Consider the following 15565-nt stretch of genomic DNA (forward strand, 5'->3'; position numbering starts at 1 on the left):
AGACGCGCCTGCGCTCCCTCGCTCGCCATGGTAGACGCGCCGAATACCCAGGACGAGCTTTACCCCATCGCCGTCCTCATCGATGAGCTAAAGGTATGGCGGTGACTCTGCCTCGTCGGCCTCGATGCCAGCCTCCCATCCGCCAGTGCACACTCCATTGCTAACCTCTCAACCCCAGCACGACGATGTCCTCCTGCGTCTCAATGCCATCCACCGCCTTTCCACTATCGCCCTCGCCCTGGGCGCCGAGCGCACGCGAGAGGAATTGATTCCCTTCCTCGACGGTATGTGTCGCGCATCCTACCCCATTTGAGCCAATATCTAAACAAATCGCCAGAGTCCGTTGAGGACGAGGACGAGGTGCTGGTCGCTCTCAGCGGCGAGCTGGGCAACTTCATCGAGTATGTCGGAGGACCCCAATGGGGACATGTCCTTCTTTCTCCCCTCGAGAACCTCGCTGCGATCGAGGAGCCCGTTGTGCGGGACAAGGTAGCTATCGCCCCCTGCTCCACCGGCCCAAGTCACGTCGCCTAATCAAAACAGGCCGTCGAGTCCCTCAACAAGATCTGCGAGGAGCTTTCCTCCCAGCAAGTCGAAGAATACTTCATCCCCTTGACCATCCGACTGTCAAAAGCAGACTGGTTCACCTCCAAGGTGTCCGGCTGCGGCCTTTACACAACGCCCTACAAGAAGGTGTCCCCGCCTGTTCAAGAAGAGCTTCGAAAGCAGTTCGGCCAGCTTGTTCACGATGAGACGCCCATGGTCAGACGCCAAGCCGCCACCAACCTCGCGAAGTTCGTCAAGGAGATGCCGGCTGCTATTGTTGTCGAGGAGATGATACCCCTTTTCCAGCACCTCGCCCAAGATGATCAGGACAGCGTCCGTCTTCTTACCGTCGAGATCCTCATTTCTATCGCCGAAGTCGTGCCCAAGGAGCAGCAGTCAAGCCACGGCGTTCTCCTCACTTCCCTGCGCAACCTGATCGAGGACAAGAGCTGGAGGGTCCGGTACATGATCGCCGACAGATTCGAGAAGGTTGGTTGGAGCCGTTCTGCTGGTAGTTGGTTTACGCTAATGCGCGTATAGATTTCCAAGGCCGTTGACGAGGAGGTCGTTTCAAGAGATCTGGTGCCATCTTTCGTCAAGCTCCTTAAGGACAACGAGGCAGAGGTTCGGACCGCCATCGCTGGACAAATACCTGGCTTCTGCGCCTTGGTTGACCGAACCGTTCTCTTGAACGACATCATGAGCAGCGTTGAGGACCTTGTTTCCGACACCTCTCAGCACGTCAGAGCTGCTCTCGGAACCCAGATCAGCGGTCTTGCTCCCATTTTGGGCAAGCAAGAGTAGGTATTCTGGCTGACAGGGTAATCGAAGATTCTAACGTCTCCCAGGACCATCGACCACCTGCTGCCGATGTTCTTGCAAATGCTGAAGGACGAGTTCCCCGAAGTCCGCCTTCACATTATTTCCAAGCTTGAGCTGGTCAACCAGGGTATGTGAGCGTTTTTCCCGGCGGAAGCGCATAGCTAATAGTCTGTAGTCATCGGCATCGATTTGCTTTCACAGTCTCTCCTCCCTGCCATTGTCCAGCTTGCTGAGGATAAGCAGTGGCGCGTGAGATTGGCCATCATCGAGTACATTCCTCTCCTTGCTAGCCAGCTCGGAGTTAAGTTCTTCGATGAGAAACTCAGCAACCTGTGCATGAGCTGGCTGGGCGACACGGTCTTCTCGATCCGTGAGGCTGCGACGCATAACTTGAAGAAGCTCACTGAGGTATTTGGGGTCGAATGGGCAAGCGAGGCGATCATTCCCAAGGTTATGGCTATGGGCAACCACCCCAACTACCTCTACCGAATGACGACCGCCTTCGCCATCACCGTGAGTGGCTCACTTTACAAATGACCAGGCTATCTGAAATGTGCTGACAAATGGCAGACTCTCGCTTCGGTCGTGAGCCTCGATGTCATCGCCGACAAGATCCTCCCCATGCTGGACAAGCTCGTCGATGACGAGATTCCTAACATCCGCTTCAACGTTGCCAAGACATACGGCGTTTTGATTGACGTTCTGCGCCGTCTGCCGGAAGAGGGCACCATCTACTCGCTGGAGAAGGAGGGCAACAGCTTCACCGCATCCCCGAGAGGCATGGAGCTGATCCAGACGCGCGTTATCCCCAAGCTGGAGAAGCTGCAAAAGGACGACGATGTCGACGTGCGGTACTTCGCCACAACGTCTGCGAACAGCGTGTCCGGACCTTCTGCTGGCGAGCCTATGAATACATCGCCATAGATGAGAGACGTAATGAAGCAATTCCCAATCTTTTTACCCGGGCCGTCCCAATGATCTACCTTGCATGCTTCGACCAACACATGACGGTCTTTGGTGCTACCTTCGGCTCGCTTGTCAGGTTTGCGGAAAGAAAAGAGAAAAAAGACAGAATAGAGAAAGGAGGGGAGCGTGCGCATGTTCAAGTGTGTTGGGCTTGGCGACATGGCGGTCCTGGAGCATCGGTTGCACGCTGGGTTAAGGGGGGAGGTTGGAGGACAGGGTGCGAGGGTAGAAGAGCCTGCCCATATTCTCGTATGAAAGAGACACGCAATGTATGATACACCAGCAGCCGTCAGAGAGGAAATGCGATGCAACGACGAAGAACATTGACCTTATGTGTCGTCGCATGTGCTGGCAATTGTACCGTGCCAGTGAATTTGGGTATCTTCATGATTTTATCTATTCGTCTAACTCGTGGCATCGTGATGAGTCTGCCTATGCCTGTCTCTGGAAGCACAGGCTGCTAATAGTCTGACCCTTGGCGCCGCCAAATGTGAAGCTGGGATAGTCCACCTTGCCGACGGCGACGAAGCGGCCGGCGTCGCCCTCGTTGGCGGGGCCCTCGAACCACGCCCTCAGCTCCTCCTCGGTCCAGTTGCAGCTCGTGATGAGGAGCAGGCCGCCGGGCCTGACGAGGCGGAGCGCGCGGCCGCGGTAGCCCTCGCAGATGCGCCGGCCCTGGGCGTCCTTTTCGTCGCTGAGGCAGATGGCGTCAAAGGTGCCCTTGTCGAGGACGACGTCCCAGCCTTGGGCCTGCGCGCCGTTGAGGACCGTCTCCCAGGGGCCGTTGAGGACATCCCATTCTTGGAACTCGGGCTCCTTAGCCTCCTCGTCGTCCTCCTCTTCGTTGCCGGCGTCCGCCATGTCCTCATCATCCTTGTTGGGGGAGGAAGAAGAAGAGGCTTGCCTCTGGGCGGCGATGCGCCTCGCGAGCTCGACGCTCTGCGGGGCGTAGTCAACGCCGAGGGCGCGGCCGGCCCACCCTTCATCGCGGAGGGCGAAGAGGAGGGAGCCGTTGCCGCAGCCAAGATCCAGGAACGAGGCGTCGGACTGGCGGAGGGAGTGGTCGAAGGGGGCGGACTCGGTAAGGTCCTCGAGGTAGGTCAGGAGCTTGGACTCGGCGTCCGAATCGTCGAACCAGACGGTGCCGCGGTCGTCGGGGTTGGAGGCGTTGTTTGTGAGTTCGGTGGTGTAAAGAGTGGACCAGCTGTTCGGCTTGCATGTCAGTCATGAGAGCTGGTTCCGTTGAGACGGCGAGGGGAGGTGTAGAGGGTGGGTTTGTTCGCGACGCCCCTTGGGCATCGAAGGGAGAGAGGGGTGGACGGACTATTCTTTTGTGCCGAGCTTGGAAGGCTCAAGGTGGGCGGGTTTGGAGGCCATTGTGGACGCGTTTCCGACGAAATGAACTTTTTCCCTACGTCTCTGAGTGTTTGGCCTAAATACCGAGCGTGGTTCTCCTGGCTGTGCGTTGTGTTGTTCACCCCGCATACATCCTCAATGTCCCAAAATTTGATGCCATCGCGAATGGGTTTGGCGGGGTGTTTTGCCAACGCCTTTTGAAAGAGGAAGGCGGTGGGCGGTGCAATGGAGGGACCGACCCCCACTCTTGTTGTCCGCGCAGGTGCCTGCTGCAGATGGAGGGGCAAACGACAAGTCTATCGCTGTCAACGTGTAAGTAGGTCAATGAAGCTTAAAAGAATGACGGCTGCGATGTGGTTGGGGAGGAGGGAGAGCGAGCTTCTGAGAGAGTATTAGGGCATCTGCTTTGCATTTAATGACAGAAAGATGACCACCATCATTGGGTGTCTTATGTAAGAGTCAGGAATGACAGTTGCCAATGCGATGATTACAGAGTCAAGGGAACGGGGCCGGAGAGCAGTCTGATGTCTAAGAGCATTGACATCGTTCGCTACCTGCGCATGCTACAAACAACGCAAGACAAGCTACTGCACCCACACGAGCCCTCCCTTCGCTACCAGACACTGCAATACCGTTTCGACAATGGCGTTGACAAAGGCGTGCGTAACCTCCCAAAGGAGGACCAAGGAGGTCTGTGTAATGAAACCCCCCTCCGTACGACCAGGTGACCGCCGAGCAATGACATGTTCCCCTCGAAAGCAAATGAGGCCATCGCCCACCACAAGGCGCCTTTCGTCCCTTCTTCAATGTCAAATGCTTACGAACTTAAGGGAGGGGGAATGGGTGACGTTTCGTCTGGAGTCGGAATCGCTTGTATAGATAGCCCACGCGCACCACCACAGCAATCTCCTTTCTCCATCCCCTCCTGTCTCTTGCTTCTTCCGAACCGCCCCCGTGAAGTTTGACCCCGGCCCAACGTGTCACCACACTCGCTTATCATCCACCAGCCTCATACCAACGCCCGCCATACCAAAGATCAACCCCATCTCGGAAAATTGTGCTTGAAGGAGCCAGTGATCGAGAACTCGAGACGTAGTGCGCACCGTGGTCTAGGGCGGAGACGAGACCGGCTTCATGTACAACTTCCACATCCTCCTCCTCGCCCTCCTCGTGGCCCTCAGCGCGGGGAGTACCGCCTCGGCCCGCCTCATCGACCGCCAAGCCCTCGTCGCGGCGCGGCAGTCGTCCGGCCAGGACGAGAGCAGAACCGGGGGTGTAAGTCTGACCAGTCCTCAAGACGGAGAGACGTTTGTGACTGACTGCGGAGCCACAGACCTGCACGCAGATGAGTAACAAGTGCAGCTTACCCGGCCGAGACGCCCAGGTTTGCCCGGCGGACTACAACAGGGTATGTCTTCCGGCCCAAAGCACTCCAACAATGCTTGACTCGAGACTGACGAGATTGGCAGTGTCCATTCGACGGTGCCTCATGCGTGTTAATCGAGCCAAAGGGGGAGTCAAGCCGCAAACCCGAAGTGCGTTGCGGATACCTTGGCAGCATATGAGAGAAGAGGGCACGATGGAAAATGTAAACAACGGCAAGAAAGCAAGAAACTTGGAGGTACCTTGGTAACTGGCTGGGTCCTCCCTTTTCCAAGAGAATCCAAGCATCCAAGCAAACCTTCTGGTATGAACGTAAATCTTCAGTCGTGATTATCGCCCCTTTCCGGTGCAGGTGGGTGATTCCGGTCCCCTTTCCTCCCAATATGGTCGTTCCCTCACTCATACCACCCAAAACCTCAAATGCAGTACCATCATCCAGGATATTGCTCCTCTATACGAACTGTTGCGGGGCCCCCTAGACATACAACCTCTTCTTGTCTATGCGTCATCCCAAATACTTTCAAATCGTCCACACAGTTGCCTTCACAAGAACCTGGCGACCCCTGACTTCCACAGCTGGGAAGCCTGCAAGCCGCACAGTGTTGCTGTCTTTGGATGGGAGAGCTGAAGGAGGGGGGCATCAGTACTTGTGGGCACGATTGACGACGCAGTGCTGCCCTTACGGCCTGCATGCGGTCCACCGCCGAGTATGGTTGTGAACATACCGCTCTTGGTCTTGTCAGCCCGCTGGGTTTTCCCGTTCTTGTCCTTGTCTCCCTCGTCACCCTCTGCATCGCCATCGGGTTTGGGGATATCCAAAGGCGGGAGTGGGGTCTTTTCCACGTCCATAATGTTCAATTGGACAGGATCTCCAGGCAAGGGGTAGTTGATCGCAACATCTCTGCTTTCTAGCGGAAGGTTGGCAGCGATGCCGACAGCCAACTCCACAATCATAGAGGCGCTGCCGTCAACGCCGGCGGGCGGCGGGTCTGTCATGTACTGGAACAACGTCGCTGTGAGGTTCGACGTACACATACGGGTGAAGTCCGCCCTGTTGTCTGCACTTTCCGGCGAGTTCAGAACCCTCTGGAGACCCTCCAGCGTGGCCATCCGCCAGCTGACAACCTTGCTCGTCAGGGCATCGAACTCTTCTTGGCTGGTCATTGTATAGGAGAAGCGCCGGATATTGAGCTCGATCTCCTTCAGATGCCGGCTGAGCTCGAAGTTGAGGCCAGGATGGAAACACTTGTTGAAGATCTCTTCTACAATCCATCTTGTAATGACAGCACGTCCGACTGCCGTCATCTCCTGCTTTCCGGTCTTGAGCGCATCAATACTGACAAACATGTCCAGCCACTGCGGTACTGTACGCCAGTCCTTTCGGATGTTGAATGAGAGGTTGTTGATAGCACCATTGAGACGGTTGAATCTTGTTATGTACTCGCTATCGTCAAGAGCGGTGCGCGACTGTGATATTCGCTGGTTTGCAATTGCATTCTGTAGTTGCTCGATTTGAGAGTTGAGGTTGTCGATCTGCGTCTTGCCGTCAAAGTACAGGCGCTTCACGTTCTTATACTTAGTCACTGGAAGCTGTTAGCATAATGCCGATACGATGCCCGTGTACACCTTACAGAGCTCCTTAAACTTGTCGGGATCCGCGCCATCACGGTCGGGGTTGGAAGGCTGGGGGCTGTTTCGGCCCTGTTCCCCTGTTGCACCCTCGAACTGGCGCGCTTCTTGAGCACCGCCAGACCGGAAGGCAGCAGTGGCGCCGCCAGCAGTAGGAGGCATTGTCTGGTTCTGTCTGTATCCCGGGGGCGGACCTGAAGGTGCGTCGACCTGGTTGCGCAGTGCTTTCTCCGTCTCTTGCGACCGCCGGTTTGGGGGAGGGCCTCCGGAGGGGGGGGCCATACTCTGCTGCTGAGGTTGAGGTGTTCCTTGTTGGGTAGGAGGAAGTGTTGCAGGCTGCGGGTTGTCGGTAGTCTGCACAGCGTATCTCACTGCGGGGAGGTTTGGGTGGATTGGACGTTTGCCGAGCGAGCGTCTGAATCAGTGACAGGCGATTCATGCGACAACTGGGAAACAGTCTCAGGATTCTGATGCGAGCCGGCACCTAAATGGCTGGTGTAGATCGCAGGCGGCCTGGCTTGATATTGGCCGCTTTGCTGTTGGGAATATTGCTGGTGTTGCTGCTGCTGCGACGGATCGTAAGCAGCCTGCTGACCGAGTTGGTGCTGCTCTTGCAAAGCGGGCACCTGCTGCGTTTGCTGGTCTCCGTAAACGGTCTCTTCGTAGGGTGTGTTTTCGAAATCGGTCGGCGCGTAGCGAATCGAGTTGCGGTTGGATTCTGGGTTCTGTAGACGGGAATCTCTGTTAGGGTCTTGTGCCAAGTGGTGATCCTCGATCTCGCCAACGCCCTGCAGGGGGGAAGATTGTTGATGAGGTCCCGGAAGCGGCCAGTCGACGGATTGTCGGTCCAACGACAACTGGGAAGACTGCTGGGACAAGGCAGTTCTTGCGGGTGGTAGGTTGCTCACTCTCTTGGACGGTCGGCGAGCAAGACCAGCCGTGTTGTCGTAGGAACTTGGCGGGGTAGGTTGGGGAGGCGGGGTGTTGTGGTGATCGCGGCCCGATCCGCCCAAGATGTTCTTGAGCAGCCTTCGTGCAGATCGCTTCTCCGGGGCGGGTTGCGGAAGCGGCGATGTCGCTTGATTATTGAGGGGAGCAGGAGAGGTGTTGTTGGCGGATGCTCTCAGACTGTCGACGGAGCTAGATGCAGCAGCGTTGAATTGGTTGCTGTTGGGGTAAGGGGCCACACCAGGCGGGTAGCGCTGTGACTGTGAGCGGGAGACTGAATCGGAGAAATCCTGCTGACTTCTTTGGCGTAAGTCGGCAATGGGCGGGTTGTGGTGTTGCAACAGGAGGGAGTTGCGTGAGGCAGAAGCAGCGGTGGTGGTTGAGGTAGGAGGATACTCGTGGGGCTGTGGAGGTGGCCCCTGCTGCCCTTGCTGCGGAATGTTTGGCTGTTGTTGCTGGAGGTGTTGAAGTTGTGGTTGTTGGAGCTGGTGTTGATGGGCCAGCTGGTTTTGGTGGATGTCAAAGGATTCGCTGGAGCTGAAGGCGGTCGACGAGGCTGAATGGGGGGTAATCTGATTACTAGCGCCGGCGGCGTTGGCTGTGAGTGCACTCGAGACCGGCGCGGGCGCAGGACCAGGAGGGCCAGAGGCAGGAGCGAGGGAGGAGTGAGGGTAAGGGTGAGACGAAGAGGAGGAGGAAGGAGCACCAGGACCGGCGGCAGCAGAACCAGAAGGCGGCGCAGGTGTAGAATGTGAAGCTGCTGGGCCAGCAACCTCTCCGCCCGGATCAACAAGTGCTTGCTGCGAGCGGTTATGGTGCCGTCCAATGCGACCAAAGGTCGGCATTATAGCTGCGATATTGTCGTGCGCAGCCGCCGCAACCCCAGGCAAGGTCAGATAAGGCAACTCTCTTTTTTCCCACTTGCTCTCGGACTCTTTGTTTGGAAGGACCGCGCTGCACTGTACTGACGTCGTGTGTGTGCAGCAAGCAAGCAAGCAAGCAGGCGAGGCCGGAAAAAATAAAAGAAGACAAGCAAGAACAGCCTGGCAACTTTCTCTCTCTGTGTCTCTCTACTCAACCTGCTGAACGGCACAGCCCGCGAATGCCTGGTACTGAGTAGCAGAGAGATACACAAGACGGGGAACGGTGGACCAAACGCACAGCTCGCTGGGCTCCGAGGCGGGGCAAGGACAAGTTTCGCTTCAGCTCAGATCAGTCAATGTCGGGCAAGGTCTTGTCTCGTCAGTTGGATACCAAGGTCGAAAACAGCGAGCGGCAAGCCGGAAGGGAAGCAAGAGGATGACAAGACGAGGTTGATCAGCCCGCCCTGCTGGTCCCTCGTTCCTATTTTTTGCGCGTCTGTGTATGCGGTTCTGCGTCTGCGACCCTGTCTGCCTGTCCACTTTCTCACCCAAATTCAATCTAACGTACGTGTGCAGGTGTCCGCCAGAAGGAAGAAGCACTAGTAGAGCAACAGGTAGAAGACCAGACCGATGGAATCGGATTGGCTATCCAAGCTGCAGAAAGCGGATGCCGTGCTGGGTCTGGGGTTCCCTGGAGGGGCTTCCTTGGGGCTGTGCACAAGTCAATCCCAAAGTCGCGCTGAGCTGTCGTCCTCGCGAGCTGGAGTCGCTGATGGCTTACTGCTAGGGTGGTGCCGATGGCTTGGTCCGATGGTGTCTGTCGTTCTGTTCGTCCAGTCCTGGCGTGCAGCGCTATCCCATTCTCGTCCAGCGATAGCAGACCAGAAACTAACGGATGCAAATGGGTGGTGGAAAGAAGTGCTTGTCTTGTCTGGAGTCGCTCGTCTCCGGCTGCCTCTGTTCAGACGAACAGCGGTTAAGACTCGACCGTCGATGGGGGATGGGTGACACACTCCAGCTGCTGCGGGGAGGGATCTGGGGTCGTTTAGTGAAACACAGAGTGGTTTCGATCAGCGTCGCCAGGGGTGGTTATTCAGTCTGCTGTCAGCAACAGGCCGGAGGGTAAAGCCTCTAAACCGGTGGCTGGGATAGTGAAGACAGAAGACAAACAGCCAAACGGCCAAACAAGGTATCGAACACAAGCGAGAGTCGTGGTTTTGCCAGCGGACAGTTGGGGATGTCAGAGGCAAATTCGACTGGACTCTGTGAAATTGGGCGGAATGCAGAAGAGGGGAGGTAATCAGACTTAGAAGGAAGGTGTGAGGGTGAGAGAGGCGAATGGCGTCGTGTTAGGATGCCACGCCAGGATAGGGCTGATCAATTGCCTTTTCACCGGCCCGCCATCTCTCCACTACGGACGGGGTGCGGACACGGAAAACTTCACAAAACGAAGCTTCGGACGGGAGGCTCGAAGAAAAGCCCCGAGAAAATGGTCCTGTGTCTCTCTGTCCCTCCCATCGCCCGCTTACATGATCTCCACGGTCATGATGATCTAGTTCCTCCGGAGCCTGCGGGAGGCAAAAAATCCCATTAGTGCCAACAGTCAGCACCGGCTACACCACCACCACTGCTGGATGAAAATAACCATGAGATGAGGACCCAGTCTCGAGCACCACAACATCGGATTATATGGGGTTACGGTCCAAGACGGAGGGAAGCCAAGCACCAGCGGGGAGTAATTAAACGCAAGCTTCATCCAAATTCCAACCCCGAGCAAATACATCTACCCTCAGCAACAACGACGGCATCCTTCAGCAGCCATATCCTCGTTCGGGTCTCCGTTGCCGTCTCGGTCCTTCGGTACAGTACCGGGAGGAGGGCTGCTACCACCCAACCTCTCAGCAAGGCCATACCCAGCCCAGCCTAGCCTAAGCTTGGCTTTCGTCCCCCGTCGTCGAAAAGTCGCCGACCACGCTGCGAGCTGCGAGCTGATGCCAGGCCCCGAACTACATACATGCGCAGACGGGGGAAACGGGTGCTCCATAATACTCACTTTGCCCGAGCTGAGAGTAGAGCGGGCATAGGAGGAAGACAGGGAGGGGATGCGCTAGATCCCGGGCTCACCACAGCGAGACGTTTGGCAATGACAACATCCAGCATTGAGCACTCACTCCCGTTGACCCTGCATGCATGTCATATATGTACGCCTTTTGCGGCCGTTCTGTCTCTAAGCAAGCCACGGAATAATGCGAGTCCTTGTCGACCAATGTCTTGTTGCCTCTTGCAGACAGCCATCGTGCTGTCGCTGTCGGTTGTGGAAGTTGGATAACAATGTTCCACATCAAACAACAGGGTTTACCAGAGAGAGATAAAGAATCCATTCGTTGGAGGGGCCATCACTCAATGTGAGTTAGTTACCTCAATCCCCCCCCCCCGTCAAGCTCGGACAGCTCGGACAGCTCAGCCCTAAAGGGTAACCTTGTTCGCGGGCGAAGCTCAAGGTGCCAAGTTTGATGCTTCGCTCTTCGTGCGCTCCCCTTCGGCAAATTACTCAGTGGAGAGCTCTCTCACCATGTTCTCGGCGAAGACCTTGATAGGAACCCCCCACCTCACACTTCTGCCCCGCATCAGTCCGGGACAGCTATCATGTTACACGGGCTTCGTGTGGTATCAAGCATGTCTCCAGCATAGAGCAATACTTTCTGAGGCCAGGTCGGCCAGCTCTTCGCTCATGCTTGCAATGAACATGCGGCCTAGTGAATCATTCGTCCGAAGATGCATGATAAGTCTTCACAGTGAGCGCCATCGCATTCATATGATATCTGGGCTCACGAAAGCTATTTCCAGCGTATATCCCAGGAGTTATTTGGCCCTTTAGCTCCCTTTAGTGGTACACCAATCAATTCAAGAAGCTTAGCTACTATCTTCGTGGCCGTTCAGACAACCCTCGGCCCTAGAGAGCTCTGGTGGAGCTATTGTTGAGAAAAGAAGCTACTAATGGCTCACCGCCAAAAGAAACAAGCAGGGCCAACAGTAAGCTCGTCAGAAGGCTCGTCAGGTTAATGAGCTAGTTTACATCCAACGTGGATTTTGCAGTCAACCGGCATGGGTGAGTCATGGTGTGTCATTTGGATTGGGGTCGTGAGAGGTGACGGTTTCAACAAAGCTGAATTAGAGTCCACAAACACGCCTCCCTTCCTAACACGGCTCATGGCAGTTCGAGATTGACTTTTCAGGCTGCCAATGATCGTTGACTCTCTCGTTAATTACAGCTGATTTCATCTGCACGCTGGCTGCCACCCTGCCAGATGCATCCACGCCGAAGGAGGCTTTCTGTCATCCGAGCCATCAGACCTGGCATTGGGCAACTTTCCAGCCAAGCGGTCCAATGTTAACAAGGATCTGCGAAGTGGAGGGGGCACGAAGGGGGACCCTTTGCCCTTCTCTTATGCAAAAAGTCAGTTTGGCGTGGGCATTGGTGCTATTAATAGCAGGGAAGGACAAGGACAAGGGAACGGAAGGGGGGGCAAAACTTCATCAAAACCTCATGGGTGGAAGCCGGATCAGCTCTCGTCAATCGCGCTTGTCCAGATTCGGTCTTCGGGCTCCGCGGATCACCTAAGCAGACGACCACTGGGAAGGGGGACCAGGTTCCTTGCGGCGAAGGTCTCACCACCACCACTTCAAACCACACGACAAGTCATCCAACCTTTGCACGTCAACCTTCTCGGATAGATAAGGGATCAGCTTCATATTCATGCTACGGATACGTTTGTAACATAGGGGTGCGCCTCCCCCAAAGAGCTGGCTTCCAAGGAGTTGATGGAATGCTTCAGACGACATCGAGACGAGTGATCTACACGTTAGGTGTTTATGCGTCTTCTCGATTCGGTGCTTACAGTGCAGGCATACTCCCTCTTGAGAAAGACATTTTGCTATCTTACGTAGCTTACATGACAAGCAGCGATCGTCTTTGCATCAGAATCTCTTGTTTGACGGTCCCTTGAGATGCCGGTGGCTAGCTGATGCTTGATGCGAGGCTGATAACTGCAGGTATTGATATGATGGCTGAGTCAAATAGTCCCGGGGGCTCGGGGTTTTATTGGATTATCTTGCATCTTGGTGCTCCGAAAGGAGACTTGAATACGAAGCATACTCTGATACCTTGCCTATGTGCGTCTTGTTCTGGGAGAACGAGATTTTGGCCCGGTTAAGGCTACCGATGCTAACCTTCATGGCCCCCAAGGTCAGTATAGTCGGCTCACAGCCTGGGGCTCACCCCGCTTGTTCCTCCTCAATCAAGTTATGCGTCCCTTCTGTATGCGAAAGTATTCGAGGCCCTCGGGTCAATCACGCAGAGGGCCCAAGCTCCTATAACGGATTAGCGATGCCCTGAAACGTGGTACCCGGAGCCTGAGCGTCGGCCATTCCGACCGACGAATCCACCGTGGGTGTGGGCTTACAGTCCCGTCCCGCTCGGATCCGTAAGACGCGGCTACCGAACGGCTCCGGAGGCTCTTGGCTACCTATTCCCCACCTAGAACCGTTGTTTGTGTTATATTCGGTAGATGAGGGCTCCCTCCGTATCTCAATTCAGGAGTATGCTCTATTATATGTCAGTATGCGACTGCTTTGAGTAGCTAAAGGGGTGTTTGTGAAAGACTGACCGATGGACTGCACGGAGGCAGCGGCCACGAACCTGATGTCGATCTTGGCCGACTATTCTCAATGGTCATGAGGATGGGAAGCTCCGGCCTGATTCCACTCGAGGAAATGACACCGATGTGACTTCAAGCTTACCTTCTGAAACCCTGCTGGGATCTGCAACCTAAAGCCTGGGATGATACCGCCGTGTCAGGACACCGCGGTGACGATCATGATTTTGGTCTTCTCGTCCGTTGCGGCACCGTCGTTGTGAGAGGAGTATCTTTTGGGGATTAGAGCAAGCTCCGAACACCCGGCCCATAGTGAGGAGAGCGAATGCCCAGAAGCTGTCTTGGAGGCTGACAGCAATGTGGGTGACGTAGGTGATCTTGACTATGTAGTTTAGGGCATGGGCTAAGGCGAGGCTGTCGACCTGAACATTGTCGCGGCCGTTCAAGATGATGCGGTTTTCCGGGGGCGCCTAGATTCGATGACTACCGTTACCGTGGAGAGCTTCCAGGCATGGAACTACCTCTTTGAGGGTGTTGTAAGCTTCGAAGTAGGCCTGGGGGTGGGCCGGATTCTTGGACCGGTGTCAATACCCACCTAGAGGGTTCGGCCGGTAGAATTGCGGTGCGGTCCTATGATTCTGATGGCTTGGGGCTGCGACAATGCCTCAATCCACATACCACGGCGGATCTCAGTCGGAGGAGAGCCAAAGAGATCCAGGGAGCCTTGAAGCACCTTGGTGATAACAAGGTAGTTTGTGCCGTTGGCTTCTTTTAGGAGGCCAGAATTCTGTCTCCTCTTTGTTTTTGACAAGATAACGTAATATGAGATGATGGAAGTTAGGCAAATGAATCCTCTTTAGTGTTTAAAAACAAGTGCAAGGTGTAGTGAGATGAAGTTGATAAGGGTTTGTTAAAGCAGGCATGTTCTTGAGTGTGCTCCTTATCTGGGCAAGCCGGAATCACTCAATAGCAGTTGAGTGAGGTCAACAAGGATTTCCTAGAGAAAAAGGATGTCTAAATGTATATACACGCAATATTTCATAGAAAGCAGCCATTAAGGGTGAGGCGAGGTCAGATTAAGAGCCGCTGGTGACATTTTCAGAAATGCGGACACGTCAGAAAGCCCTGTGCTTCTTCTCTGGTCAGGTACGATTGCTCACAGCATGGAAGGCCTTAACAAACGCCTGAGTCACACAGGTCTGGTTTATCCGCCAGTGTGTATCTTATCAGTAGACAGATATCGCAGAAAGCAACGTAACATGAAGATAAAGCGTGATAGAGTACCTGCCTCACATGCTAAGCTAGAACGCGTTCTACAGCGACAGTCATCAACCTTTGTTAATGCCGGACCGGGCACTTTGTTTGCACGAGTGGTATCGTTGGAGCTATATTCATATACATCACTTATTCGTTTAGGCTCAGGAGAAGGCACGAAAAGACAGTTCCTTGGCAGATGTTCACCAAATGTATCTAGTGTACGTATGCTATGAGCAGTGCCAGCTACATCTCGGGTGTTACAGCCGCCGGAATCATCTTTATTCTTTGTTCTTTTCTGTTCTATCCCATACTCTTCTCTTAGCTTACCCTTATCCCGTGATCTGTTTCAAGCTCCCATACTTGTCGAGTTGTGGCCTATGAAGTACCAGCACAATACAACCTTCAGCAGCCCCCTTACCGTATCCGGAAGGAAAGTGTTGTGCGATGTGATTCCTTTGAACTTCGGCACGAAGGGTTTCGATAGAGAGAAAGAGGGTATTGACCACGGATTAACAGGCCAATTGATGTTGGCCTACGTGAAAAGCTCTTTCTGACTGTCTACAATACTACTTCTTGACCAATTATCTCTCCAAGTCTCATCGGTACTCAGCTCGTGGATCTTTTCCATATATGAAAACTTATAATCCTCTATTATTCCTTCTGAGATCAGAGTTGTTCAGGGTCTGCGGTTTTGCTCTTATGAGATCAAGTCTGCCGTTAATTTGTTAGTAGCTAGGAAGAAAGAAACCATACACATTGGATCTAATACGTGCCTGCCAGTCCCATGTTTCCAAGCTGATATCAAGTCATGCAAAAGCCCAGTCAAGATATGCAGACCGGAAGTTTCTGATGCTGGGAAAGTTGTCTCATTCAGGAGAACCCAGGATGCTTATTATGCTAAGAGCCATTTGTGAATGCTTGTCAACAACCACCACAAATTCCTTCTAATCGTAATGTCTACTAGCTCATCTACACGCACCAAGTAATAATAGCATGGCACTAGTCTCTCTAGGCTTAGTAGATGTTGGTCTAGTCTTTATACGAAACGGCTCCAGCCCACTGTTGTTTGTACTACCACCGCTGCGTGTAGTCTGTTGTAAACCTGTCACTGTATGGCCTGCCGAACAAATTGATCTTGAC

At 54.4% G+C, this 15565-nt stretch overlaps 5 protein-coding genes across 5 annotated transcripts; 2 read left to right on the forward strand and 3 right to left on the reverse strand.

Moving 5' to 3' along the window:
* Positions 1-27: 27 nt before the first annotated feature.
* Positions 28-2292, forward strand: ColSpa_04141 (protein phosphatase PP2A regulatory subunit A; the record flags this gene model as incomplete). The annotated part of the gene is made up of 8 exons (XM_049270353.1): positions 28-93; positions 179-284; positions 338-489; positions 544-1035; positions 1087-1346; positions 1395-1495; positions 1544-1881; positions 1939-2292. 8 exons carry the CDS (start codon positions 28-30, stop codon positions 2290-2292), a joined length of 1869 nt encoding a protein of 622 aa, XP_049126310.1.
* Positions 2293-2766: 474 nt separating this feature from the next.
* ColSpa_04142 (protein-lysine N-methyltransferase EFM4) lies at positions 2767-3711 on the reverse strand (the record flags this gene model as incomplete). Its single annotated transcript, XM_049270354.1, has 2 exons — positions 2767-3538; positions 3659-3711. The coding sequence occupies 2 exons, from the start codon at positions 3709-3711 to the stop codon at positions 2767-2769; spliced, it is 825 nt and encodes a 274-aa protein (XP_049126311.1).
* Positions 3712-4824: 1113 nt separating this feature from the next.
* On the forward strand, positions 4825-5136 carry ColSpa_04143 (uncharacterized protein; the record flags this gene model as incomplete). Its single annotated transcript, XM_049270355.1, has 3 exons — positions 4825-4965; positions 5024-5098; positions 5119-5136. 3 exons carry the CDS (start codon positions 4825-4827, stop codon positions 5134-5136), a joined length of 234 nt encoding a protein of 77 aa, XP_049126312.1.
* Positions 5137-5593: 457 nt separating this feature from the next.
* ColSpa_04144 (uncharacterized protein) lies at positions 5594-6864 on the reverse strand (the record flags this gene model as incomplete). The annotated part of the gene is made up of 4 exons (XM_049270356.1): positions 5594-5697; positions 5799-6086; positions 6111-6656; positions 6705-6864. 4 exons carry the CDS (start codon positions 6862-6864, stop codon positions 5594-5596), a joined length of 1098 nt encoding a protein of 365 aa, XP_049126313.1.
* A 206-nt stretch (positions 6865-7070) lies between these two features.
* On the reverse strand, positions 7071-8495 carry ColSpa_04145 (uncharacterized protein; the record flags this gene model as incomplete). Its single annotated transcript, XM_049270357.1, has 1 exon — positions 7071-8495. One exon carries the CDS (start codon positions 8493-8495, stop codon positions 7071-7073), a length of 1425 nt encoding a protein of 474 aa, XP_049126314.1.
* Between the last annotated feature and the right edge of the window lie 7070 nt (positions 8496-15565).

The sequence above is a fragment of the Colletotrichum spaethianum genome, assembly GCF_022836535.1.
Source record: "Colletotrichum spaethianum MAFF 239500 DNA, contig08, whole genome shotgun sequence".
Lineage (NCBI taxonomy): Eukaryota > Fungi > Ascomycota > Sordariomycetes > Glomerellales > Glomerellaceae > Colletotrichum > Colletotrichum spaethianum.